Source organism: Dipteris shenzhenensis, chromosome 19 (genome assembly GCF_047967505.1).
Source record: "Dipteris shenzhenensis isolate YYH24624 ecotype China chromosome 19, Dip_SZ_1.0, whole genome shotgun sequence".
Classification (NCBI taxonomy): domain Eukaryota; kingdom Viridiplantae; phylum Streptophyta; class Polypodiopsida; order Gleicheniales; family Dipteridaceae; genus Dipteris; species Dipteris shenzhenensis.
Window position 1 is genome coordinate 18,023,153 of NC_141614.1, and position 26,707 is coordinate 18,049,859.

General features: G+C 45.3%; 1 protein-coding gene across 1 annotated transcript in view; it reads left to right on the forward strand.

Moving 5' to 3' along the window:
- Positions 1-26,707, forward strand: part of HCF101 (ATP binding protein) — an 83,944-nt gene that overhangs the window by 33,697 nt on the left and 23,540 nt on the right. The window contains exons 10-11 of the mRNA XM_087390700.1: positions 20,080-20,169; positions 20,322-20,375. Of these exons, the coding sequence (XP_087246826.1) occupies positions 20,080-20,169; positions 20,322-20,375 (144 nt within the window). The remainder of the gene's footprint in view (positions 1-20,079; positions 20,170-20,321; positions 20,376-26,707) is intronic.

Sequence of the window (26,707 nt, forward strand, 5' to 3'; positions counted from 1 at the left end):
AAATTGGAGAATCAGATGATGCTGATCCATCAATTTCTATAAGTTTTACTAAACTAGTTATAGTTGTTCATATGAAAATGTTTCAGCGTGCTAGTGACATACTTCTGTTGTGACACAATACTATCAATCCAAGACAATAATGAAAATTTTCCAAACTCTCCCCATGCCCTCCCTCTCTCCCCGCCAACTTTCCCGCAACCCTGCCCCCCCAAGAAAAAGAATCGTCTGTTAGAAGCTTTGAAAGACACAAAACTAGCAATTTGTGAGACACTGGAAAGAGTGCTGGTTGTCTTGCAGCCTATCTCTCAAGGTCGCAATTCACGACCTAGAGTACTCTGGAAGTGGGTGCCAACAGCTAGAGTACTCTGGAAGTGTTATAATCCATGAAAAAAATCATAAGCAAGACACAAGTCTTGGAGAACTGGCCAAACCATTGAGGGGGATCCGCTATATCCGGGGGCCACTCTGATTGTTCTTCTTGTCACGCCTTGAGGATGGCTCCTCTACCTTGAAATGGGCTTCCCTTAGGTGTGACCATGCATGAGTCACTCCTTAGATTTCCCTAGAAGCTGGTTCCAGGCTCCCAAAGAGCAAGCGAGTCATGTGTCCCATTGTGCCTAGCTAATGTGAGTGCAGTGATCCAACATGTGCCTCTCTTGATCACGAGCGTTTGGGGTTTCTCATTGAAATCCAATGATGTGAGTGATGCCACTAGCCTCCTATGAGAGGGGTGTTCCTTCGGAGCCCTTTCTGAAGCAGGAGCTTCCGAGGCTTTGAGCTTGGGATAATCCCTCTAATAATAAGCTTGCCCAAGAGAGCTTTGCTTTGCATCTCTGGGCTGATGATGCCCAAAGCACCATTAGTGTATGGCATGATCATACTTTGCAAGGAAACTCTCATGCAGGTATTATGTGTACCATTTGATCCTGCCCAAAGAAAACAACACACCAACCTTTTGAGCTGTCGCATACATCCTCTGCGGAAGACCTCCTTTTACCAGACCAAAAGATGCATTGCAGCCAAGCCTGTGTGATCTGAGGAAATTCCCCAAGGTCTCAACCACGAACAATGCAAGAAAGGAACTGGGGGCATCCATGTCGAACTGAGCGGGAGGGGGAAAATGCCTCTCCTATGTGGCTGGCTATTACCATCGGGCTGTAACTACCCACATAAAGGCAAAGATCTCGTGTATCCATTGGTTTGAGAAGACAAGTCTCCTCATGGTCCCCCCATGAAGAACCAATCCACCCTATTGTCCTTCTCAAAATCCAAGAGCAGGATCACGAGGGGTTGGGACTCCTGGTGTGCCCATTGAAGGTGTTGTCCAGGGCACTACTCTCTTTGACAAAATTGTTCTGTATGTTGTGATTGATATTTGGAAGGTGAGGCCACGACCACAAGCTCAAGACCTTAGCCAATATCTTGTAGGTGGTATCCAAAAGTGTGATCGGGCACCATAGTCAGATATCTGCCGAGATCATGCAATCCATCCATAATGAAGGGAACAGGGGGATGAGGATAGGAGACTAGGCGGGAGACTCTTCGGTCCAAATTTGCATACGCGTGGAGATGGGGAAGGGGAACGGTGACAAGGCGAAAACACAAAAGCAACTCAGTCTGGAGGACTTCAACAAACGCAGCAACCGGAGCGGTTTGACAGTGGACAGCACTGCGGCCCAAAAGAAAGGGGCCCACCACCCAAAGCCCATTCCACTCACCACATCCTCGACCTCTTCGGTCCAAATTTGCATACGCGTGGAGATGGGGAAGGGGAACGGTGACAAGGCGAAAACACAAAAGCAACTCAGTCTGGAGGACTTCAACAAACGCAGCAACCGGAGCGGTTTGACAGTGGACAGCACTGCGGCCCAAAAGAAAGGGGCCCACCACCCAAAGCCCATTCCACTCACCACATCCTCGACCTCTATGGTTACCACCACTATTTCACCACCATCATCCGCCTCATCATCTACGCCACCTCTCTCCTCCCCCTCTCCTGCATCATCATCAGAGATCTCCTCTCGAGTAGCCTCACCACTGGCCCCACCAGCCACGACTCCACAGTACTTTCCCCTCATATCACCTCTACCTCTCAGTCATCCACCCCTCATCACCTCATCCGGCCTCGCTACTCCTACATACCACTCCCCCGCCCAGATCATGCTGTCCCCACCCTCAGTACAACCTCAGCAGCTCACCTTCATTCCAACCCCTCTCGCTACTCTTACATACCACTCCCCCGCCCAGATCATGCTGTCCCCACCCTCAGTACAACCTCAGTAGCCCACCTTCATTCCAACCTCAGCAGCCCACCTTCATTCCCCAACACCTTCATTCCAGTTCCCACTTGGACCAGGACATCTTAGGCCCCGGCCAGATGCTTGGGACTCCCTATTGGCTGAGATACACAGCATCTGGGCCCGTCAGGCAGAGCTGATGTATACTTTTTGGAGATAATAAAGTATGTTTTGCAGGGACTTCATGGGAAATGATGAAATGCAATGTGGTTGTACCAGACTTCCAGAGCAAGGGTGTCTAGTGTGTGGTCAAGTGAAATGTTTTTGGGGTCATGAAAATCAAGTCATGAAGGTTTTTTTAATTTTATTTTCCTGAGTCAATGTGCACTTACATGTTACAGGAATTTGATATGTTCTGGTGTCCATGTCAAGGGTCTTTTCATGTGTGTGTACGGGGGTACATGAAAGTCTTAATGTGCATGCTAATGTGTGTGGGAATTGTGTGACTAAAGGTCCAAAATGTGCATTTAATGTGATTTGGGGGAAAATGTCTTGAGAGTGGTAAAATGTCACTGATGAGGTGGCAGATTAGGCTGAGGTGGCTGGACTAATTAGGAAGGCATCCTGCCCATGAAAAGGTGGCTACGTGATGGATGAAGGGATGCTTCTAGTCGACGAGCTGGACGTAGATGAAGGTGACAACTTGCAGGAGGAGGATCGCGGGCTCAGGAGCACTCAGGCATGGAGAAACACTGCACCGGGGGGTGTATGCTAGACGTATGGAAGATGCCTAAGGGTAGCCTTGCATCGGGTGACGTGCGTGGGTTGAGGGCTGGAAAGAGCCGTACGGGCTTTGTACGGGCTGATGCAGGGGATCGTATATGGGAGGAGCAATTGAATGCCAGCTAATGCTGCTGATACGGCGACGTACAGACGGGCATTAAATTCTACATACGGGCTGGTACAGAATCTCAAACATGGGCTTGTATGGGCTGCAGTACGAGTTTGTACGGGCCTTAATTGCTGATTGGTACGGGCTGGTAGTATGGTGCCTTGATTGCAGGCTGTACGGGCACGTATGGGTCATTAAAGATGTCTTCTACGAGCTGTGCAGAGGATGGTCATCATTAAATGCAGGCTGTATGGACTACTGTGCATGGTTGTACAGGATGTAAGTACTTGCTGTTGTACGTATGATTGTATGGCTGCTTGTACAGTGAACGTACCTGCAGGTTTACAGATGATTGCGCCCGCTAGTTCTTCTTTTGGACAGCTTGTGGGCACAAGGGTCATAGGCTGGCCGTTGCCTCAAGTTGTGTACTCATGGTTGGGCAGTGTTAAATGCTAACTACCTGGGAGTGAGCAAAGCAATGATTACAAAAGAATGCACACAGAGCTTATGCTTAGGGGTCTTGCTGGCCATTGAGCAGTGGGCTGTGGGCTCATAGTATTCTGAGGCTGACTGTTTTCTGAGTTTTTTTGGGGGAAGTTCGGTTCTAAGTTCAGTCTGTTTCGGGCTGTGTAGTCTTTCCCCTCTTTCAAAGAGTGTGTGTGTTCCTGTGTGTGTGTTCTAATCAGATTGTGTGGGAGATTGACTTGTTATTTGTGTGCTCTCTGGATATCTGCTCTGGAACCTGGTTCATAAGCTCATCATCTACGAGCCCACATTGCAGCTGATCCCTATGAAGTCTCACCTATCTGACGTGGTGACTCCTAGTTGTCTTCCCATTTTTTTTCTTATCAACGTATCACCGACTTCACCGTAGCACCACTCCCTCTAGGAGCTGATCACACATACCTATTCTTCACTATCGCCACCCCACGCTTAGCTACACCACACACATCACATAGAAAGCACGACACCTAGCACGGCATACACTTTGATCACAACCTCTCACCGGTCTACTCTGGACGCCTAAATAGACTCCTAACCTACATCGATCACATACCACTCATAGAGGACCGTGCTGCCTTGGTTAGTTGCACACTCCACGAGGCTGCCCTCCAAATCTTTCCCCACACCACATGGTCCACTAGACCACCACCTCTTGGTTCTGTACCCTGCAACAATTGGTATGATGCAGAGTGCAAGGCTTATTGCCGACAGCTCCGACTTGCAACCAGATGTCACCTCCTGAACATACTAGACACGGTACGCAAGTACCGATGTCTCGTACGCTTGTACAGCAACAACTCTAAGGATTTTTGGCAGAGATTCCTTGAGCATAGGTCTCCATCACCCCTCACCGACACGAGAGTCTGGCACACGTATGCACACCATCTTTATGATGTCCCACACCAGCCTACTCCAGGTCTCATACACACACCTCGCCCCACCACTTGCATGTTGTTGACCAGAGGGGGAGTCAAGGATGCAACATTGAAACTGCACAATGGCCGAGCTAAGGATCATGAGGGGACACGCACTAAGTTTATCGCATATGGGATCGACACATTAGCCCCGATCCTAGCAAAGCTATTCAATGACGCTGTTTGCCTTGGCTTCCCCCGCTCTTGGACACTCAATACCATCACCCCCATCCACAAGGCAGGGGATCCCATGGACCCGAGTAACTACAGGACTATCATGATTGGACATGTGATGTCCAAGATCTATGGAGCCGTATTGGATGCGTCGGTCAGCGTGTTCGCAAAAATAAGAGGGCTCAGAGCAAAGGGTCAGGCCGGTTTCAGGCGAGACCATGGGACTATGGATCACATACTCACACTCAGGAGTGTCATTGAGGAGGCCAGATCACGGAAGAAGAGGATATATTGCTGCTTTGTGGATTTCCGCAAAGCCTTTGACACAGTACCTCGAGCTCGTCTCATCACACGCCTATAAACACTGGGATTTGATCAGGATATCATCTGGGCAGTCATGGCACTGTATGAGAGAGTCTCAGGCCGAGTTCGAACAGGCGTAGGTTGGACAGATGAGATCTTGAGTACCATAGGGGTCAAACAGGGTTGTTCCTTATCACAGACCGTGTTTGGCCTCTACATCGATGAGCTTGAGACTTTTATGGGGGCATTCTGAGGGACCGGTTGCTCACTTGCCGGGATCATCATCAGGATTCTTCTTTATGCAGATGATGTGGCACTCTTGTCGTCCACACCCGAGGGGCTCCAGCGACACCTGGATGCACTGCAGGCTTTTTGTTTATCCCATGATTTGGAGGTCAACCTTGGCAAGACCAAGGTCATGATCTTTAACACCTCTCGAGCAAACATGCAACGGAAGCAGTTTACTTTTAATTTCGGTGGGTCACCAGTTGAGATCGTATCCTCATACACTTACTTGGGGGTCATCTTCTTCGGCCTGATCTTTACGATGAGACCAACGATGCAGGCCAGATTGAGCAGGGGATACGCCTCACTCGCTCGGCCAGAGAGACAATGCTTCCACTCCTACTTCCAGGACCCTCGGACCAAGGCTCTTCTCTTCGACTCCTTGGTCCGACTAGCCAGTATGTATGGCAGCCCTTGTTGGGGGCCTAACATGTCAGAGATAGAGTGGACATGGGTGGAGCGCTTGCAGATCCTGATGCTCTCACGGATGACCTGGGGGAAACCGTCTGTACCACATCACATCATTCAGGATGAGTTTGGTGCTTCTCCACTCCAGCTAGATGCAGCCTTTCAGACCATCACATATCTACACTAGGTTAGATCATATGGGGACTGCACATTAGGGAGATAGAGGTTGCTATGGTTGGCTCTCGATTCCTCCATGAGGTTGGCAGCAGAGGGAGACGAGCGATGCTGGTATGCACAGACTCACAGATGGTTTGTGAGACTAGGGTTCCACATCGATAGGTACGGTTTAAATGCCCCTCCAGTACTCCCACCCACCATCCTGATCTGGCCACACACCAACCAGGTCATTTGAGAGGATCTCCTATAGCTACACACTTTTAGGACCTGGTTGGAGCCGAGGGAGCTTCCAGTGAAGCTAAGTTTCTACAGATATTACTGTCTTCGTATTTCGGAGGAGGGATTTATCACACCACCGGGGTACACTGAGCTTCATATGCCTCACTCACTACGGATCTCCATCGGACAGTTTCGGGTATCATCACACCGCCTCCGCATAGAGAGCGGTAGAACAGAGGGGATTCCTAGAGAGCATCGCTTATGCATACTGTGCGACTGTCAAGAGGTTGAGTCGGAGGAGAATCTTATTTTCAGGTGCCCAGTGTACTACGAGATCCGAGGTCGCTACCACTGCCTCTTCAGAGATGGCTCTGGGCTCCTTTCCAGATTCCTCGCCTACCCAGATCAGAGATGCCTCGCGGCCTTCATTCACGAGGGGGTCCGACACAGAGAGTACTTACTCAAGCGATGGGGCTTGGCCACATCATCAGACACCACTCAGAGCAGGATCACAGAGTTCTTCCCATCGAGTGACATTGATCGTCCAGTCTCTAGCCGTAGACGTGACAGACCCCGACCCGACGATCGCAGCACAACACACGAGACATCGAGGGGACACACAGATCACTCTGGGGGACCTCCTGTCATTGTTTAGACCCGGGATACGTCCCATGGGAGTCACGGTGGCTCTGGTCTTGCGTCGAGCCTCGTCCAGGAGACCGAGACGCATGGCACCCCTTGACGGGCGCCAGCGTCCCATCACCGGCTATGCACCAGCCAGGGCGACATGACTTACAGAGGATTCCGCTCCGCTCCAGTCCTTTTCTTTTCATTGTTACATCCAGATGTATTTGATTATGTATGATCAGACTTAGGATTCATCACGGGTGATGATGCTCGTTTCAGTAGCTCCACCCTTACTGTGTTTTGTATCAGGTTTTCTTTCAGTCTCATAGACCCATCGGTCTTCCGAAGACTCTAATAAAATTTCTTTCTTTCTTTTCTTTTCCACATGTTGTGTCTGATATGTAGCGTATAGCTTTGTGGACCTTTATCTTGAAGATGATTTCTTCAAGCATGTCTTGGATGGAGTACAAGCTGGAATGCCCTCTTGGTAGTAAAATTTAAGAATATTCCATTCGAGATGGTCTGCTTTTTTGAAAGTCCAAGGTCTGTGTACCTAGGGCAAGAGACACAAGACATTGTATCTTGTATGACTGTCATGAGAGTCTCAGTGTTGGACACCCAAGGATACAAATAACTTCGAATCTAGTCAGAAGAACTTTCTTGTGGCCCAAGTTTAAGGCTTATGTTGAATTGCATGTTTGAAACTGTCAACAGTGCCATGCCAATAAAGCTGAATGCCTATGTCAAGGTGGGCTATTGCATCCCTTGGAAATTCTTGAGAAGAAATGGTTATGTTCGGTTGATTTTGTGGTAGGCTTACCACTAACTTGTTGTGAGCATGATGCACTTTGGATAATCGTGGATGTACTCACCAAATTGTCATAATTTATTCCTACAAAAGAGTATTTCAGCGACACAGCTTACTCATTTGTTTGTTGAGAAGTTGTCTAGCTTGTATGGCTTATGAGCTGAACTAATCAGGCACTCAGCTCGATATGAGTTTGGACGATCATGCTGAATTAGATGGATAGGATGAGCTGGTCAATCAAAATTTAGAAGACGTGCTTAGGCATATCTCTCCCAAGTACCTTCCATATTTGCTTACAATGGTATAAATTATTATAAGAACCAAATTGAAATGAAAAGACTGTGAATGCTTATCTGCAAGCAATTGGAAAAGAAAATGTCCCTTATGATAAACAAAGAAAACTAGACTTTGATTATTGAGATTATGCTAATACTTGCCTATAATACAAACCATATCTGGTAGCAGCCTTAGACGAAATCAGCTCTTCAATCATCTTTTCCAAGTACTCTACTACGTCCATGCTCTAGATTCGACCCTATGCTATTGCACCTTTGACGCCTTACATCATTAGAGTGTGCCACCCCAAGGCCTCAACACCACAACTTGCCTTGCCAACAACAACTATGGCTGGGCCGTTTCTCTTTCCCATATTTGTGGGATTTTGTCTCCATGTTTGCCACATCTGAATTCGGATCCACCCTTCAGTTTCAAGGTCCACCTTTGTACAGCTGGCTTGGTATAATGAGAGTGGATCATTTAAAACCACTTGTTTTCAAAAGTCTTAGACATACCACAGGCTGGTATAACCGATTTTCATCTCAAGATTCCTCCCTTTTCTGTGTTATGGTTTTGTAGATTAGAGCTGGCATCATATTGATCCTCTAGCAAATGGCAGCAATTTTTTAGGCATTCCTTTATTTTCTTTCCTAAGCTAAATTAGAATTTCATTTGAGATACCTCCCAGCCTTTGAGGGATTCAGTATGCAAAGTATGTAATTATTGTTGAAATCAAGGATATCCAGCTACTTCCTAGCAACAAGAATGCCTCTCTATACTGTCACCACAATGTAAATATCCTAAGTCAAAGTACAGTTGACCATTTATCTGATCATAATTAAGGAGTTTTCATATGTGTTAATTATGGTCAAAGAGTTCTTTTAATGGTCAAAGAACTGACTACGGTATCAAAGATACTTGACTCTGGTCAAGTAAACCTGACTTTGGTCGGGGAGACTTGGTTTATTACCAAGAGGGTTAACTGCGGTTAGCCAGAGAATCACAGAGCTGACTACGGTCAGAGAGTGTTGACTTCGGTCAACGAGACTTCGCATGCGCCAAGAGGGTTAACTACGGGTAACCAAGATGTGCCAACTTCGGTTGGAGAGACTTGACTATAATTAAGGTGCCTCGACCCTTGGTCAAAGCCCCTTAATTATGATCAAGAGCGCTGACTTCGGTCAACCAAAGAATAAATATATATTTTTATATTTGTTATGTGTGCACATATGTTCAGTGGGGATGCCCATCGTGACTAGAATTAGTCCACAGTGTGTTATTTGCATGCAAAGCGCTAACAATTAATGGGTGCCATGGTGGTGCGCTTTAATTAATTGTTGCAGGTACTAGGAAGAGTTGTTTTCCTAACCGCTACGGGAGCCTAACAAGCATCTAGGAGGCGGTTGGCATGACCAAGTGCTTCGAAGACTCCAGAGTTGCCCTTAGTGGCATGTAATACTGTAGGCCATCTTCTCCTAGTTCTCGTGATACCCTATGGGTCTTGGTATGTGCCTTGTAGGCATTGGTATGGGCACTTAGTTTATTTTGTGCCTTTTATGCCACATAGGACACTTAGTCCTATGTGACATCTAGGACACTTAGTCCTAAGGTCTAGGTACAAGTACTATGTACTTTTCTTTACACTACACTAGTTGACGTGACGGCTGTTCATCTATCGACTCTTTGTACCTTGCACTCTCTCTTTTGTTTAACGATCCTACAGTGGTATTAGAGCCACGTTTGACTCGTCTCCTGCTCTTGGACTTGCACCAGCTCCCCTCAGCCTATCTACTCCTCCATCGGTACAGCCCGTACAAGCAGCTTGCACACAGGACACCCGTCGTACGGAACATTCCGTACATGTTCTGTACATCGTACATGTTCCGTATTGCATTCTGTACTTGTGCCACCGTACAGCTCCGTACTTGCGTTCCGTACTGCGCTGTACGTTGCACCTGTTCCATATTGTGCTCCATTGCGCCGTACTTTCGTACAATAGTACGTTGTACCTGTTCCGTACAAGATACCCGCTCCTGATATTCCGTACAGCTTCTACCTGCTCCAGGTATTCCGTACAGTTTCACATGTGCGAAATTGTCGTCAGATTCCGTACTTGCTTTGGCATTTGTTGTGATACAGGACATTCTCAAAATTTGGGGCTTTTAAGGGCTTTTGCTGCCCTTACCTTCCTTTTATTGTTTGAAGTCCTATCAAGCTATTTCAACAGTCTGGAAAGCCTACCTCTCGAGGTCTATACTTTGGGACAGTTGCATTTTTGCAATCACCTTGTGGACAGCAAGTCCTAATTTTGCAGCTGCAAGCCTTGAGGCTACCTTTTGGGATTTGGTCTGCAATTTCTTGGTTGATTGCAATACATTAGGTCAGATTGGACACATTGAGTCACTTTTGCAGGACATTGAGTATTTTCTGCAGGACATTGAGTCAGATTTTTATACATTGGGTCACATTTGCAAAAATCTCAGCAAAATTTGGGGCTTTTCTGCATTTTCCCTCTTTTTGGCCTATTTGCCCTCATTAAATTTTGGGCTTTTGCTAGATTTGCTGTTTTTGCAGTGAACATTTCCTGACACATTCACATTTGGGTCAAATCTGCATTTGCCCTTTGATTTGGGTTGGAAATTTGCAGAATATTTATTTGCAGATATTTGCTGTCATTTTTGGACAGCCAGCTCTTTGCAGTGATAGCCTTGAGGCTTTTGGGTTTTCAGGTCTTTTTCAAGGTATCACATTTGCAATGGCTGGGAACAATCATGATCTATTTGGCATTCTTCGTGAAGATGATAAGTTGGATGGCACCAACTATCCGCTGTGGTCGTATCTCATGAAACATATTCTTGTTGCAAGGCATTTCTGGAATATTATTTCTAGGGTTGATCTAAGGCCAGTCAATGCTACAGTGGTTGCCTTTATTGCTGGTCCCTCTGCAGTGGGTACTCCTCCTAATGCCTTATCTTTTAGCACCCCTACTTGTGCTCCCCCAACTCAGGAACAATCAAGATGGGATGCAAGAGATGCAAATGCACATTCCTGTATTGCTTTATCATGCAAGAGAATCATTATTCCATGCATCTGGTCTTGTAGGACAGCAAAGGATGCTTGGGAAAAATTGGCTTCTCTTTATCAGATTCGCAATGAGGCACGTGTTGCATTTTTAAGAAGACAGTTGTAGGAAGTTAGTATGAATGAAGGTGATTCTATGGATGCATATCTGACAAAGGTGAAGGACCTCATGGAACAACTTGCCAATATTGATGAGGTGGTGCCAAATTCTCAGCTTGTTAGTACCACATTGAATGGATTGCCAGATTCATATCAAGGGTTTGCCACAACCCTTCGGTTAGTGGCCATGGGTAATCCAGACCACTACTCTTTTGATCAGCTAGTTACTTTGCTTTTGCAGGAAGAGCAAAGTCGTGCTAATAGACAAGCCATTATTCCTGATCATGCATTTGCTTCACAGCAAACGGGAAGAGGCAAGGCTTCCAAGCCTATGGGCAAGCCTAAATGTGTGCATAGCAGTGGCAATTCCTCCAATGCATCTAAAAATACAGCAGATAAGTCAAAGAAGAAAAGATGCAACTATTGTGGCAAGCTTGGACATGATATTTCAGAATGCAGGAAGCGCATTGCTTCAGAGAAAAAGAAAGCAGGATTGACAGTTAATGCCTCACATGCAATTGAATCCCACGAGCCAGCAGATGCTTCACATGCACATGCTCTCTAGGATGATTGGGCATGGGCTGTCCATTGTTCATTTGATCCCTCCAAAGTTGATGCACTCTTTATTGCTAATGATGCTCAGTCTTGGTATTTTGATAGTGGTGCTTCCAAGCACGTGACATCTTGCAGACAGTTGTTTCATTCCTTAGCTGATGCACTTCGAGGAGGAACTGTCACATGTGCCAATAATGCTTCCTATGCTGTAAAAGGAATTGGAGATGTGCAGCTCACATCCATTTCAAGCCATCCTGTCACTTTGACAAATGTTCTTTTTGTGCCTAGAATTGAAGTCAACTTGATTTCAATTTCAGCAATTGCCACTTCAGGTTTCAAAGTGATTTTTTATCCTAGTATATGATCTTCGTGATGACAATGCCATAGTTCTCACTAGCACTTTGCAAAAGGGACTTTATCACCTTGATCATCACTCAGCTGCACTTTCTGTTGAAGCATTTACTATTTCAGATTCACAGCTTGCTGAAACTCATCTGTGGCATGAGAGAATGGTCATCTCAATTATAGAGCTCTTGCAAAGCTACATTCATAGCAGATGGCAGATGATGTACCTCAAACTCACACAGTTTCCAAACATGTGTGTGAGGGTTGTCTTTTGGGTAAGATGCATTGGTTTCCTTTTCAAAAGAATTGTCCAAAATTCTCACAAAGGAAATTGCAGCTAGTACATAGTGATGTCTGTGGCCCAAGGAAGACAACTTCCATTGGAGGGTACAAATATTTCATGACTCTCATTGATGACTTCACAAGATATTGCTGGGTATATCCTTTAAAAGCCAAATCTGAAGTGTTCTTATGCTTTCAGAGGTGGCTGAATATGGTTGAGAATGAATCAGGATGCAAGCTTGTCACCCTCAACACAGATAGTGGGGGAGAGTATATGTCGAAGGAGTTTGATGCATTTTTGTCTTCATGAGGCATTGTTCACTCATGTACTACTCCTTACACTCCTCAGCATAATCCTGTTCCTGAAAGGAAAAACATGTCTACTATGGAGATGGCCAGATGCATGCTTAAGGCCAAGTATTTGCCCAATAAATTTTGGCTTGATGCAGTGATGTGTGCCAACTATGTGCTGAATGGATCACCTACAAGGGCATTGAAGACTGTTACACCTTATGAAGCATGGAAAGGCAGGAAGCCTTCACTTTCACACATGAGAGTTTTTGGGTCTCTTGCATATGCTCATGTACCATCTCAGCTGAGACATAAGCTTGATGACAAGGCAATCAAATGCATATTTATTGGTAGAGGGTATCGGTTATACCAACCAAATACTGGGAAGATTATTGTCAGTAGAGATGTCATCTTTGCTGAACTTTCGGCTTCTCCTCTTGTGGACTGCAAAGCTAAGCCAGAAGTTGACATGTTTGATGCCTTTGAATCTTGGTTACCTCTGCGATCCTCAAAAGAGGACTTTGACCAGCAACATGAGCCTTCTGCAGGCCCTTCAACAAGCAATGATCAGCCAGTACCCCATCCTGATTTGCAGATTTCTCTTCCAGCACAAAGTGATCCCACTGTTCATGATGCAGTGATTGAAGAAAGAGCTGTCAATAGACAGGAAAGGCAAGTTCCCAGATGGCTTCTTGATACATTGAGGGACAGCAAACAAGATCAGCCTTTTGCTGCCTGGACAAGATCAGGGAATAGACAGATGCATGGTCACTTTCTTGAGTTTGCACTCCTTGCTACAGCTTGCAATGAAGAGCCTTTGTGCCATAAAGATGCCTTTGACAGCAAAGAATGGATGGATGCAATGAGAGCTGAGTTACAATCCATTGCCTAAAATGACACATGGGAATTAGTAGATCTCCCCCCCGGCAAGCATGCCATTGGTACCCGGTGGGTCTACAAATTAAAAAGGAAATCTGATGGCAGTATAGATTGACACAAAGCCCGTCTTGTTGCAAAAGGGTATGCCCAACAACAAGGCATTGACTTTGAAGAGACATTTGCTCCCACATCCAGGATTACTACCATTAGATGTGTCATTGCCATTGCAGCCCATCATCATTGGCAAGTGCACCAATTTGACATCAAGACTGCTTTTCTTCATGGGGATCTGTAGGAAGAAGTCTATGTCACACAACCTCCTGGCTTTGAGGTTGTTAATTCTGAAAACAAGGTATGTCGGCTTAGAAAAGCCCTTTATGGTTTGAAGCAGGCACCCAGGGCATGGTATGCCAAAATTTATGCACACTTTCTATCTCTTGGTTTTTAGAATAGTCCCACAGAACCCACTCTTTATGTCAGTGGGAGTGGATCTGATTTTTTAGTGCTGATTTTATATGTGCATGATATGCTCATCACGGGCCCAGATACTCAGCATATTGTAGCTTTCAAGACTGATTTGCAGCAGATTTTTGAAATGTCGGACATGGGACAGCTCCACTATTATTTGGGCATTCAGTTTGCTCATGTTGAGGGGGGTATCATGATGTCTCAGTCCAAGTATATTGGACAGCTTCTTGATTAGTTGGCCCAACCAAACCAGACTGATTAGTTTGACCAACTAACTCTGGGTGTAGTTAACCAGACTATAGCTGGTTAACCAGACCACAGTGGGTTAAGGCCCAGTTTGGAGCCAACCAAACCAGACCAGAACAAAACCAGTCTGGCCAATTTGACCAGATGGTAACCATCCAGTCACAGACTAACCAGACCAGAGCCAGCTAGTCTGGATAGTGTAACCAGCCAGTTACTCATCCAGTTATTACTGTCTTAAAAAAAAAAAAAAAAAAAGATAGTTGCAGAGACAATTTCAGCCATCAATTTTCACCTATCAGTTAGACCTTTATTGTTAGAAAAGCAGCAGAAGAGCAGAGAAATCAGAGATTTGCAGAAAAGAGAAAATGCATGCCTTTGTGCACTGGAAAGATGAATCAGATGCATTCTGAGTGCTTTTTGCAGCAGCCTAAAAAGGGGCAATACAATTGTTGATGCTTTAGCAACTTTGTGGGTTTATGCTTTGAATTGACAGCCCATTATTGGCACAAGTTGTGAATGCAAGACACCTCTTGTTGAGGTACTTTCTTTCTGAAAAGCAAAGGCTGACTGCATCAATTGCTACACAGTGTGTGTGAGAGAGTTGCAGATCTCATACAAGTTGCAGCGATGGCTTCATAGCAGCATGCCCAATCATCCCATCAGGGAATGGCAGAGTCTAACCAGGTATAGCAGACTGAAGCTTTACAGATAAACAAAGAGAGTGTCTATAGAGAGTTGATTACTCAGTTGGGAGAGGCAACAAGCGATCCCTTGTTTCGCAGGATAGTACAACCTCTTCTTGAGCCAGAGAAGCCTCCCTCTGGAGCAGATCAGGAAGAAGTGGTGGTGAGCAAAAAGAGGAAAAGTGCAGGTCCTCTTCCCAAGAAGAAGAAGGCGAAGCACCATCACAGTTCATCTAGTTCGTCTTCATCTTCTAGTTCTACCTCTTCATCCTCGACATCACCTCCTTCTTCGGGGTCTTCAGAGTCAAAGAAGAAGAAGAAGAAGAAGAAGAAGAAGTCCAGCAGGAAGGTAGAGACTAAAGAATTCAAGGACGGTGGGAAGTCAGTAAGATTTGCCACTTACAATGGCCAGTATGGCCAAGCTGAAAAGGCTATGCAGTTCATAAGGCAGTTTGATGCTGCCTTTAGCCTGGAAAAGTTCAGTGAGTCCTCAAAGCTTTGTATGGTTGGTTTACACTTGACTGGTATAGCCAGTGCATGGTGGATAGCTAAAACAGCCAACTATGTAGCCCCCAGGAAATGGAAGGACTTTAAGAAAGCTTTCTATAAACAATTTATTCCCAAGCAGTTTCGGGACCATGTCCTTTTGGGTTGGGAGAGCATTCATATGGAAGCACAAGATACAGTTGAGTCTTACAACCAGAAACTTTGGGACGCATACTTGCAGGTTTCGCCTTTCAAGAATATGTCTAACAAGACTCAACTCAGGAAGTACAGGGCAGGACTCACTCCAAAGATACAGGCCCAAGTGAACACCAAAGATATTAAAGAAATATCAGATCTCATGCATTCAGCCAATGTGGCTAGTCTCATGTACATGCAGGATCCTACTAGTGTGCCTTCCCTACAGTCAGGGTTACCGAGGGATAAAAAGATAGCGACCCCCAAGTTTGAAACAAGAAAGTTTCCGAAGGCTCAGAAGAGGGGATTTCAGCCTCAGAAGCCGAGGGGAAACCAAGTGCAAAGCCCTATAAGGGAAGAGCACAGTTTACCCCTGAACAAATTGAAATTTTCAGGAAAGAGGGTAAATGCTTTAGGTGCGGCAAAGAGGGGCATGTGGGTGCCTAGTGCCCAAAAAAGCCTTCAACCTTGAAGGGAAAAGAGGCAGAGAAGCCACGGGGACCGCAAAAGCCAATGGCAGGAGGAATTCTTGACATACTGGGTCATGTTTCAAACCCAAAAGAACGAGAATTGTTGCTGTCATGGGGCAAAGTCAGAGACCAGCAAGCGCTGATTTTATTTGATCCAGGGGCTACTTATAACTTCATATCAGAGGACCTAGCCTTGAAGTTGGGAATAAAGATGGAGGAGTTGGGCAGGGCTTTGGATGCCGATTAGATGTTCTGTGGGAACCCTGTACACTCTCTTGATAGGGAAGCTCCGTCTTCATGTACAGAGTTATGTGGATCAGGAAGACTTCTTCATTTCTCCACTGAAACATCATGATGTAGTCTTGGGTATGCCTTGGTTTCATCGCAAGGCAATGAAGTTGACTCTTCCTGAAAGAGTGCTGGAATTTGTACATAGGGGCAAAGTATATCGTGTGGTTGCTAGGAATAGAGGGGAAACTATTTCCATTGTATCAAATAGTTCTGTTGGAGAAGAAATAAAGTCTGCAGTTTCAGCTTACATGATTTTTGTAAAAGAGAGAGATGTGGAAATGCATGCTGAAATAAGTGAGGCAGATCAGAATAAATTTCAGTTTCTTGAAAATTTTAAAGATTGCTTTTCTGACACTTTGCCATTGGAGCTACCCCCTGAGAGACCCGAGGATCATGGCATAGAACTCATTCCTGGCAGCGAGCCACCCAATAGGCCCCCATACAGAGTTAGTGCAACTCAATGAGAAGAGATTATGACTTAGGTGCAGGACTTGTTGTCCAAGGGTCTGATTCAGCCCATTTTTTCTTCTCTTTGTTCCCCTGTACTGCTAGTACAGAAGAAAGATGGCTCATTCCGTATGTGCGTCGATTACCGCGCACTGAATAAAATGACCATTAAGAATAGATTCCCTATTCCGCGCATTGATGATGTGCTGGATTAGTTAAATGGAGCTTTTGGGTTGTATTAATATCTAGTGATGCCTTTTGGATTGACAAATGCCTCAGCTACCTTCAATAGGATGATGGATCGTATCTTCCGACCTTACAGACAGTTCACTGGTACCTTCTTCAATGACATAATTGTCTTTTCTAAGTCCGAAGAAGAGCACAAGGAACATCTTGCTATAGTGTTTCAAGAGCTGAGAAATCATCAGCTCTATGCAAACAGCAAGAAAAGTGAATTCTTCCTGGAAGAAATCCATTACTTGGGGCATATAATATCCAAAGATGGGATATGGATGGATCCAGTAAAGATCCGTACCATTCACGAATGGCCAGAGCTGAAAACTGTACATGAAGTTCGAAGTTTCCTAGGCCTGTGTTCTTACTACAGAAGATTAATCAGGCATTTTGCAGATATAGCCGCTCCACTCCACGATCTTACTGAGAAAAATGCATCTTTCAGATGGGGAATTCCTCAAAAGATAGCCTTCACCACACTCAAAGAGAAGCTGACTACAAAACCAATCTTAATAGTTCCAGATTTGTATCAGCCATTTGATGTGGATTGTGATGCTTGTGGGGAATGTGCTGGGACTGCATTGCATCAAAATGGTCATGTAGTGGCCTATGAGAGCAGGAGACTCCGGGATGTAGAGAGATATCTGGGAATCTATGAGAAAGAGTTATTGGCTGTAATCCATGCCATCCATACATGGAAGCATTATCTTTTGGGTGCAGATTTTACAGTTAAAACAAATCACCAAAGTCTAAGATACTTTAAGCTTTCCAAGAAGCATATGAAATGGGCAAACATACTGTCAATGTACCATTTTCAGATTGTCCATACTCCAGGAGTTCAGAACAGAGTGGCATATGCCTTGTACTGAAGACCCCAGGTCAACAATGTAACTATTGCTTATCATCAGGACCTGGAAGATATGAGGGAACAATATACTAATTATGCAGATTTTGGTGAGATTTTACAGCAAATGCAAGAGGGGTAGTCTACTAGTCACTATTCCCTGAAAGATGGGTATCTTATGAAAGATTTTGGAGGAATGCCATGCACCTCCCTATGCTGGACATAGAGGAATTACAATAACAACTCAAGCACTAGAGAGGTATTTCTTTTGGCCCAGGGTGGGGAAAGATATACATCAATTTGTTACTGAATGCCTTACATGTCCGAAAGTTAAGTATGATAGACGAAAGGCACCTGGCCTACTTATGCCTCTTTCTGTGCCTCAGGCACCGTGGGAAAGTATTACAATGGACTTCATTTTTGATTTGCCAAGATCAAAGTCAGGGAATGATGGGATTTGGACTATCATTGATAGATTCAGCAAGCAAGCTCATTTCATTCCAGTTCGTAAAATCATAAAGGCAGATCATATGGCTAAGCTTTTCATGGCACAGATCTTTAAGTACCATGATATGCCTAAGTCCATTGTCAGTGATCGAGATCCCAGAATGACCGGTCTATTCTAGAGAGCTTTATTTGATAATATGGGGATGAATCTGAATTTTTCTTCTTCTTTCCAGCCCTAGACAGCATTGGATATGCTGAAATTCTACGTGGGTGACCAAGGTTCAGACTGGGAAAAGTACCTACTATTGGTAGAGTTTGCTTACAATAATATAGTACATAGCTCTACAGGGAAAGCCCCCTTTGAGGTCATTTATGGGAAGGTGATTCTGCCACCTATCTTGAGGACCAAGGATGAAATATTTGTAGTTGATCAGTTTGTGAGAGACCTCCAGACAGCTTACAGCCAAGTCCAGACAGCAATTGAAAGGTCTCAAGAGAAGCATAAAAGAGCTGCAGATAAGCATAGGAGATTGTTAAATCTCAAGGAAGGGGATTGGGTACTTTTGAAGTTCGAGAAAGCTAGGCTTCGCAAGTTTAAAGGCAAACAGAAAGTGTATGCAAAGTTATCTTCCAGGTACTATGGCTCTTTCAGGGTTACAGAAAGAATAAATGAAGTTGCATACAGGTTGGATGGATGAAGACATGTTGTCCGATCATCCACAGCTTTTGGATGTTTACAAGGAAGCTTTTCAGTTGAGGTAAACTAAATAGAAGCCGAGGGGATGTCACCACAATGTAAATATCCTAAGTCAAAGTACAGTTGACCATTTATTTGTTCATAATTAAGGAGTTTTCATATGTGTTAATTATGGTCAAAGAGTTCTTTTAATGGTCAAAGAATTGACTACGGTCAAAGATACTTGACTCTGGTCAAGTAAACCTGACTTCAGTCGGAAAAACTTGGTTTATTACCAAGAGGGTTAGCCAGAGAACCACAGAGCTGACTATGGTCAGAGAGTGTTGACTTCGGTCATTGACTTTGGTCAACAAGACTTGGCATGTGCCAAGAGGGTTAACTACGGGTAACCAAGATGTGCCAACTTCGGTTTGAGAGTTGTGCCAACTTCGGTTGGAGAGTTGTGCCAACTTCGGTTGGAGAGAGTTGACTATAATTAAGGTGCCTCGACCCTTGGTCAAAGCCCCTTAATTATGATTAAGAGCGTTGACTTCAGTCAACCAAAGAATAAATATATATTTTTATATTTGTTGTGTGTGCACATGTGTTCAGTGGGGATGCCCACCGTGACTAGAATTAGTCCACAGTGTGTTATTTGCATGCAAAGCGCTAACAATTAATGGGTGCCATTGTGGTGTGCTTTAATTAATTGTTGCAGGTACTAGGAAGAGTTATTTTCCTAAGCGCTACGGGAGCCTAACAAGCATCTAGGAGGCGGTTTGGGTGGCCAAGTGCTTCGAAGACTCTAGAGTTGCCCTTAGTGGCATGTAATAGGACTTAGTCTAGATTTTAGACAAGTGGCATGTTGCCAATTTGAAATGAGCTTGAAGCTCTTGTAATATGGATTCACGTTGGATTTTTGTAGCAAGCAGCTCTACGCTGAACTTTTGTAACAGCGTTCTCTATTCATGAGTAAAAACCTTCGGGGGGATCTAGCCCGACGTTTTTGTCCTGGGCCCTAGTGCATCTGTAGAGAGAGGGAGTGAGAGAGAGTAGAAGAGAGAATATTTGTAGTAATTATCTAAGCGAGGTTTCATATACTTTCATATACTACACCTTGTATTTTCATATACTATACCTTGTACTCTGCACTTCTGCAACTCGTCATGTAGTATGTTCCACTTTGGTTTTGACAAGAATTGTGCAGCATTAATGCATTTCTCTTTTATGAATCAGGTACCATGTGTAGCTGTGGTGGAAAACATGTGTCACTTTGATGCGGATGGGAAGCGGTATTATCCTTTTGGCAGGGGCTCTGGGCATCAAGTAAGTTATCCTCTGTGTTTAATGGACAATTTTCAGATGTAAATATTCTTATCTACAGGGAGTTATGCTTTTGAGTCTTCATATATTGTTTTGCATTGTTTGCTTCTTTATGGTATTTCTGACCCTTCTGATTTTCATGGGATGATATTCAGGTTGTTGAGCAGTTTGGCATTCCTCATTTATTTGAATTGCCAATCAGGCCCAATGTGAGTAGGCTTCCACTGAGTAATTCCGATATTGAATTTCATCACCCCTTGAAAAAACACCTTGATCCCTACCTCTTGTCCTTTAAAAGGCGATCTAGCCAATGCGTTGAGCTAAGTCAACTTTCTTCTTTGTTTTCATGAATATTATTAGTGGTGCCGAAAGCAAGTAGCAAGGAAATGTGAGGGAAATTTCAATGTCTTGCACATAAGAGTTGTGATTAAAGAAACCGAAGCATGAGGTGTATTGATTTTCTTCTTTGAGGGCTCTTTTCATGCCAGATTGGGAAGCTGTGGCCTCTATTAATTGAATCCTTTTAAGTATATACATCATGAGTCTATGCACTGCAAGAGTTCATCATATAGACTCTCTGTCACCATCAAAAGATCCACTCCCAAAAGACTTCTTATTCACCTCAAGAAATTTGTGCCTAACTTGCTTCTTTTTATTTGTTTGCTTGTTTCTATTTGTTTGAGGGGGGAAGTATGTTCCCCAAGTCTAGAGGTAGATTTACTCCCCATGCCTCATGGGAAGTCCTGGCATGTTGAAAATATATTGCTAAAGTTTATTGGTGTCTTCAAAACACCAACGTGGCCCTATCGGAGAAAGTACAGTACAACACATGGAATGAGAGAGAGAGAGAGAAAGTTTATTAAAGTCTTCGGAAGACCGATGGGTCTATGAGACTGTGAAAAACCTATTGCTAAAGTTTATTGGTGTCTTCAAAACACCAACATGGCCCTATCGGAGAAAGTACAGTACAACGCATGGAATAAGAGAGAGAGAGAGAGAGAGAGAGAGAGAGAGAGAGAGAGAGTTTATTAAAGTCTTCGGAATACCGATGGGTCTATGAGACTATGAAAAACCTGATACAATGAGCTGTGGTAGTGGAGCTACTAAACGAGCATCCACACCAATGCAGAATGCAAAAAATGCAAAATGGCAGTACTAAGTCCTAAGTACAACATAGTCATATCCTGACTATATATATCAATCTCAGCATCATTGTCGGCATCATCATAACCATCATCATCATCATCATCATCATCGTCATCAACAGGACATCAGGATGGATGAGGCTGTGGAAGTGGAGGCATGAGATCAACAATAGAACGTTGTCGCCCCCTCAAGGGTGCAGTCTTGGTACATCTCTTGGTCATAGCTCTGCGTCTAACCAAGGCCACTATGACCCCCGTCGGTCGGGCTCCAACCCTAAACAAGGAGGGGATGTCCCCAAGTGTGATTTGTGAGTCAACCCTCTGCGTGAGCTGTCGGGTCATAGGCTCTGGGGTCACGGTCATGTCGAGGTCTCGCCTCGTGGGGGTCTATGTGATCTGGCTGAAAGAACTCCGTGGTAGAGCTTTGAGAGGTGTCATGCGAGGGAGAAGTCTGCTCATGTCTCCGTGCTCGAAGTATCCTATCACCTTAGATGTATCATCGAGGAGGCGAGGGCACGGAAGCAGAGGGTTTACCGTTGCTTTGTGAATTTTCGCAAGGCATTTGACACCGTTCCGAGAGCCTTCCTCATACGACGCCTATAGGATATGGGTTACGACCAGGAGATCATTTGGGCTGTCATGGCACTTTATGAGCGAGTTTCAGGCAGAGTCCGGATGGACAGACGAGATCATGAGCACTATCGGGGTCAAACAAGGGTGCCCATTATCACCTACCATGTTTGGCCTCTACATCGACGAGCTCGAGACAATGATGCAGGCACAGGGTGGGGTAGGCTGCTCTCTCCCGGGCACACTGATCTAGATATTACTTTATGCAGATGATGTGGCTCTCTTGTCTTCCTCAGAGAGGGGCTCCAGAGACACCTAGATGCACTACAATCCTTTTGTGAGTCTCATGATTTGAAGGTCAACCTGGGTAAAACCAAGGTTATAATCTTCAATACATCCCGAGTCGTCATGCACGATGAGCATTTCACATTTGATGGGTCCCCTGTTGAGGTAGTTTCATCATACACTTATCTGGGGGTCATCTTTTCCGGACCCACCTTCACCATGAGACCCGCGATGCAAGCGCACCTGAGCAGAGGATATGCTTCATTGGCTAGACTAGAGAGACAGTGCTTCCGCTCTCATTTTCAGGATCCACGGACCAAAGGGTTGCTTTTTGACTCCTTGGTCCGCCCTACAAGGATGTATGGCAGCCCATGCTGGGGGCCAGATTTGTCGGATACAGAGTGGGCCAAGGTCGAGCGGCTACAGGTTCTCATGTTATCACAGATGATTTGTGGTAAGCCATATGGCCCTCACCAGATCATTCAGGCAGAGTTTGGGTCATCCCCATTACAGCTAGATGCTGCATTTCGAGTCATTACATATCTGTACCAAGTCACGGAGTATGGAGATTACACATCCGGATGTAGCAAGATACCATGGTTAGCATTGTCCTCTTCTATGGCACTTGCAGCAGGGGGAGATCAGAGGTGTTGATATGCATGCACAGAGAGATGGTTTGCAGGACTAGGACTCCACATGGACAGACTTCCTCCTTTCCAATACAGCATGGATGCTCCTTTCTCTCCCCTCCTATCACACGAGGTCAACCAGGTTATCCGTGAGGATCTACTACAGCTACACACATTCCAGACTTGGTTGGGCCCGAGTGATCTTCCAGTGAAGCTAGGCTTCTATAGAGATCACTTCCTACATATCACAGCGGAGGGTTTCATTGATTCACCAAGACACACGCAGATTCACCTACCCCACTCGCTGAGGATCTCCCTTGGGCAGTTCGGGTCTCTTCACACAGACTTCGTATCAAGAGCGGCCGAGTAGAGCGGTTACCCAAGGAGAGACGCATATGCACACTGTGTGACATGCAAGAGGTTGAGACAGAGGAGCATTTCATCTTCAAGTGTCCCGTTTACCATGAGATCCGAGGGCGTTTCTACTGCCTCTTTAAAGATAGTTATGGGATGTTGGCCCGTGTCCTTACCAACCCAGACCAGCAGCAATGCTTGGCCAGTTTCATTCATGAGATGCTTAGACACCTGCGAGAATGTGGTCCATGGTCCCATGATCCCGCCTGAAACCGGCCTACATCTGAGTCCTTGACACTCCGCAAATCTGTTGACCTCGGAATGAAGTACTGATGCATAAATCTTGGACATGACATGTCCAATCATAATGGTATTGTAGTTCTCTGGGTTCATGGGATCCCCTGCCTTGTGGATGGGTGAGATAGTGTTGATGGTCTAGGTGCATGGAAACCCCAATCAAACGGCTTCATTAAATAGCTTGGCTAAGATCGGGGCTAGGAGATTAATTCCATATGCAATGAACTCAGTGCATAGTCCCTCATGATCCTTCGCTCAGTCATTATGAAGTTTCATCACGGCATCGTTTACCCTCCCCCTAGTGAAGAGGGTGCAGGATGTGGGGCGAGGCATATGTGATAGGTTAGGGGCTGGCTGATTTGGGATATTGTAGAGCGTGCATGCATAATCAAACCACACCTGAGTATCAGTGAGTGGTGGGGGGGACTGTCCCTCTAGAAATCTCTGCCAGAAGTCCTTAGAGTTGTTACTAAACATAATGTTCAGTAGCTCCTCGTTCCGGCACACGAAGTCAAGTTTCTTCTTGCGTACCAGACGGCGGTACTCGCGTAGCGTCTCTAGTTCGCTCGGAAGGTTGTTTTTTGTTTTGAATCTGAGCTGACGGCATAAAGCCTTGCACTCATCATCGTACCGGCTATTACAGGGTATGGTCCCAGGAGGTGGTGGGCAGGTGGAGCGGGTGGTGTGGGGAAAGGCGTTAAGAGCGGCCTCATGAAGTAAGCGAGTGACTAGGGCAGCACGGTCTTCTAGTAAGGGTTTAAAGTCAATGTATGCGAGAAGTATGTACAGACGGCCAGAGTAAGTAGGTGAGTGATCGCGATCAAAGCATATATCATGGTAAGTGGAGTAAGAGCTCAACGGGGTAGAAAGTGCTGTGCGGCGCGGGGTAGAAATGCTAAAGAAAAGATAGGTATGGTCAGCCCCTGGAGGGAGAGGTGCTACGGTAAAGTGAGTGATGCGAGATGTGAAGGCAAGGGATCCCATGATGTAGTCCGCAACATTGAAGCCTCCCCCATGTGGAAAGCAAGTGAAGCCACCTGATGCATGCCATCTATCAAGACCATTATAGATAATGAGATCATGCATCTTGCGGAGGTCTAATAGGGTTACGCTCAAGTCGAGGTAACATGACCTCGGGAGGGTCAGTCGGCATTTTTCTTTAAAGGATCAATGTTTGTATTATATTTGTTTGGGCTTCATGTTAATGATAAAAAAGGAAGAAAGGTCAAGGTCCTTGGTGTGGGTGACATGGCACTAGACTAGGTGGATCTAAGGCTAAGGGACCTAAATGCATGAAATATGCCTAGGGGCAAATGTTTCAAAGATATCCCAAGAGAGGGGTAAATGATGCATTAAGGAAGGACCCTAAATTGAAGACATGTGGCATACTAGATCCATCTAGGGAGTTTTGGGGCTGGTTGGGATTAAGCAAGCTAAAGCTTTTACGAAAAAACTGCTTCGTCTGGATTTTGCTGAGAAGCTTGCAACCAACGAGGTTGGCTGGGAGGATAAACTAAGTGCCTGTGCGCGTGATTCAACGAACAGCTGGAAGAAATCAGATTGGGATGTATCATTTGGTATCAGAGCGTGGTACGATCTGTGGAGAGTAGATCGTTCAGATCATCGTTACGTTGGATAATCAGAGAAGCGCGCAGAACGATCAGGGGTAGAGCTGATAAGCAGCGCACGACCAAGTCACTGTGGGTTCACGGACGTCATCGCAGTGCTAGTCACGGAACTAGCTGTCGCAGGTGGTGGGGTTCACGTAAGCTGTTGACGAATTGAAGGTGTGGAAGACGAGAGTCACCAACGTGATAGTGCAGACATATTTGGTATTTAATTACCAGTGCGCTCCAGCTGCGGAACATACAACCACTATACGGCTTTGCTGCGTGAGGACCATGACGATTCAAGAGGACTTTGGGCCACACCAAATTGTCTACGTCGATGATCGTGATATTAATTCGAAATTGTCACTTTTGCAAAAAAATATAAGGCAACCTTGTGCTACTAGAAGTCGTAGGTGACGAATCGGGAGACGGACGACGATACAGCTAAAGTTGTCAACGTGAACGCTTCTTTTGCTTTTGGTTGCTTTTCTCATTGTTTGGAAGTTGAAGTCTCCCGATACCCTCACGGAAGATCTCAGTTCTAAGGCGAGACGATCATCATCGCCATCATCTCTTGCTTGCTTTTCTCATTCCTTCATTGGGCTAAGACGAGAGGATTTACATCGCCATCCTCCTCCGAGAATACCTTTGTCTCGAAGTTGAAGTCTCCCGACCAAACGAAAACAAGACTTGGTGCTATATCTGAAAAGCCACGTGGATGGGACTGGGTTTCCATCATCTCACATCCCGCAGAGCTAGGCTTTCGTTGGTTGCGCTTGATCGTGAGCTCATGTGAAGGGGTAGATACTACAGTCTGTTTGTGGTCACAAGGCAGGTCATAAATGCAGATTTGAAGTGGACTACAGGGACTGGTTGACCTCTTCATACGGCAAGAATTATAACCAGGGAGCTCTCTATGCCTTCTAAGCTTTGTGGGAGTATTTGCTTGTTTATCTGTCTCCGTGTTTGAGTCAAATTGGATTGTAGGGGTTTTCGCTAGTATAGGGAAAAGTGATTTTGGTTACAGTGTGATATATGCTTTGTCAGCTGTAAAATTGGAGGGTGGGCTTTTGATTTGTAATTACAATTTCAAGCGGTGTTTTATTTATTATTTATTAAAAAAAAAAACACCCATTGACCTAAATGGAAGTGGAAGAAGAAGCTTCCAGGATGGATCCCGTAGAGTCAGGAGTCCGGCCGACCCCGCAGGTGTCGCGCCGAGCAGGTCATACATTGTCTGGCAGAATTGCAATGTTAGAGGATGCCTTGCAACAGATTTTAGCACAGCAGTTACAAACAAATGCGGGGTAGTCTGAACTCAAGAAAATGGTGCATAGTATGTCTGCCAGACCATCTCGTGAGGAAAAAGGTAAATCTCTGATGGAACCGGAGTCCAGTGTTCGTACGGTCGAGCCTAGGAGGGCTAAGGTGCCTAATATTGCCAATTATAGGCCAGAAAAGTATTCTGGTCGGATGTCTGACCGTAGTTCCGATATCATTGACACCTAGTTACACAAATGGGACGAGGCATTCGCCATTTGTGAAATCAGGAATGATATGAAGAAAATCCACGAGGACACCCATATGTTAATGAGGCAACGGATAGGTGGTGGATAAAATAGCAGAAAGATGGAGTAGCATCCACTACATG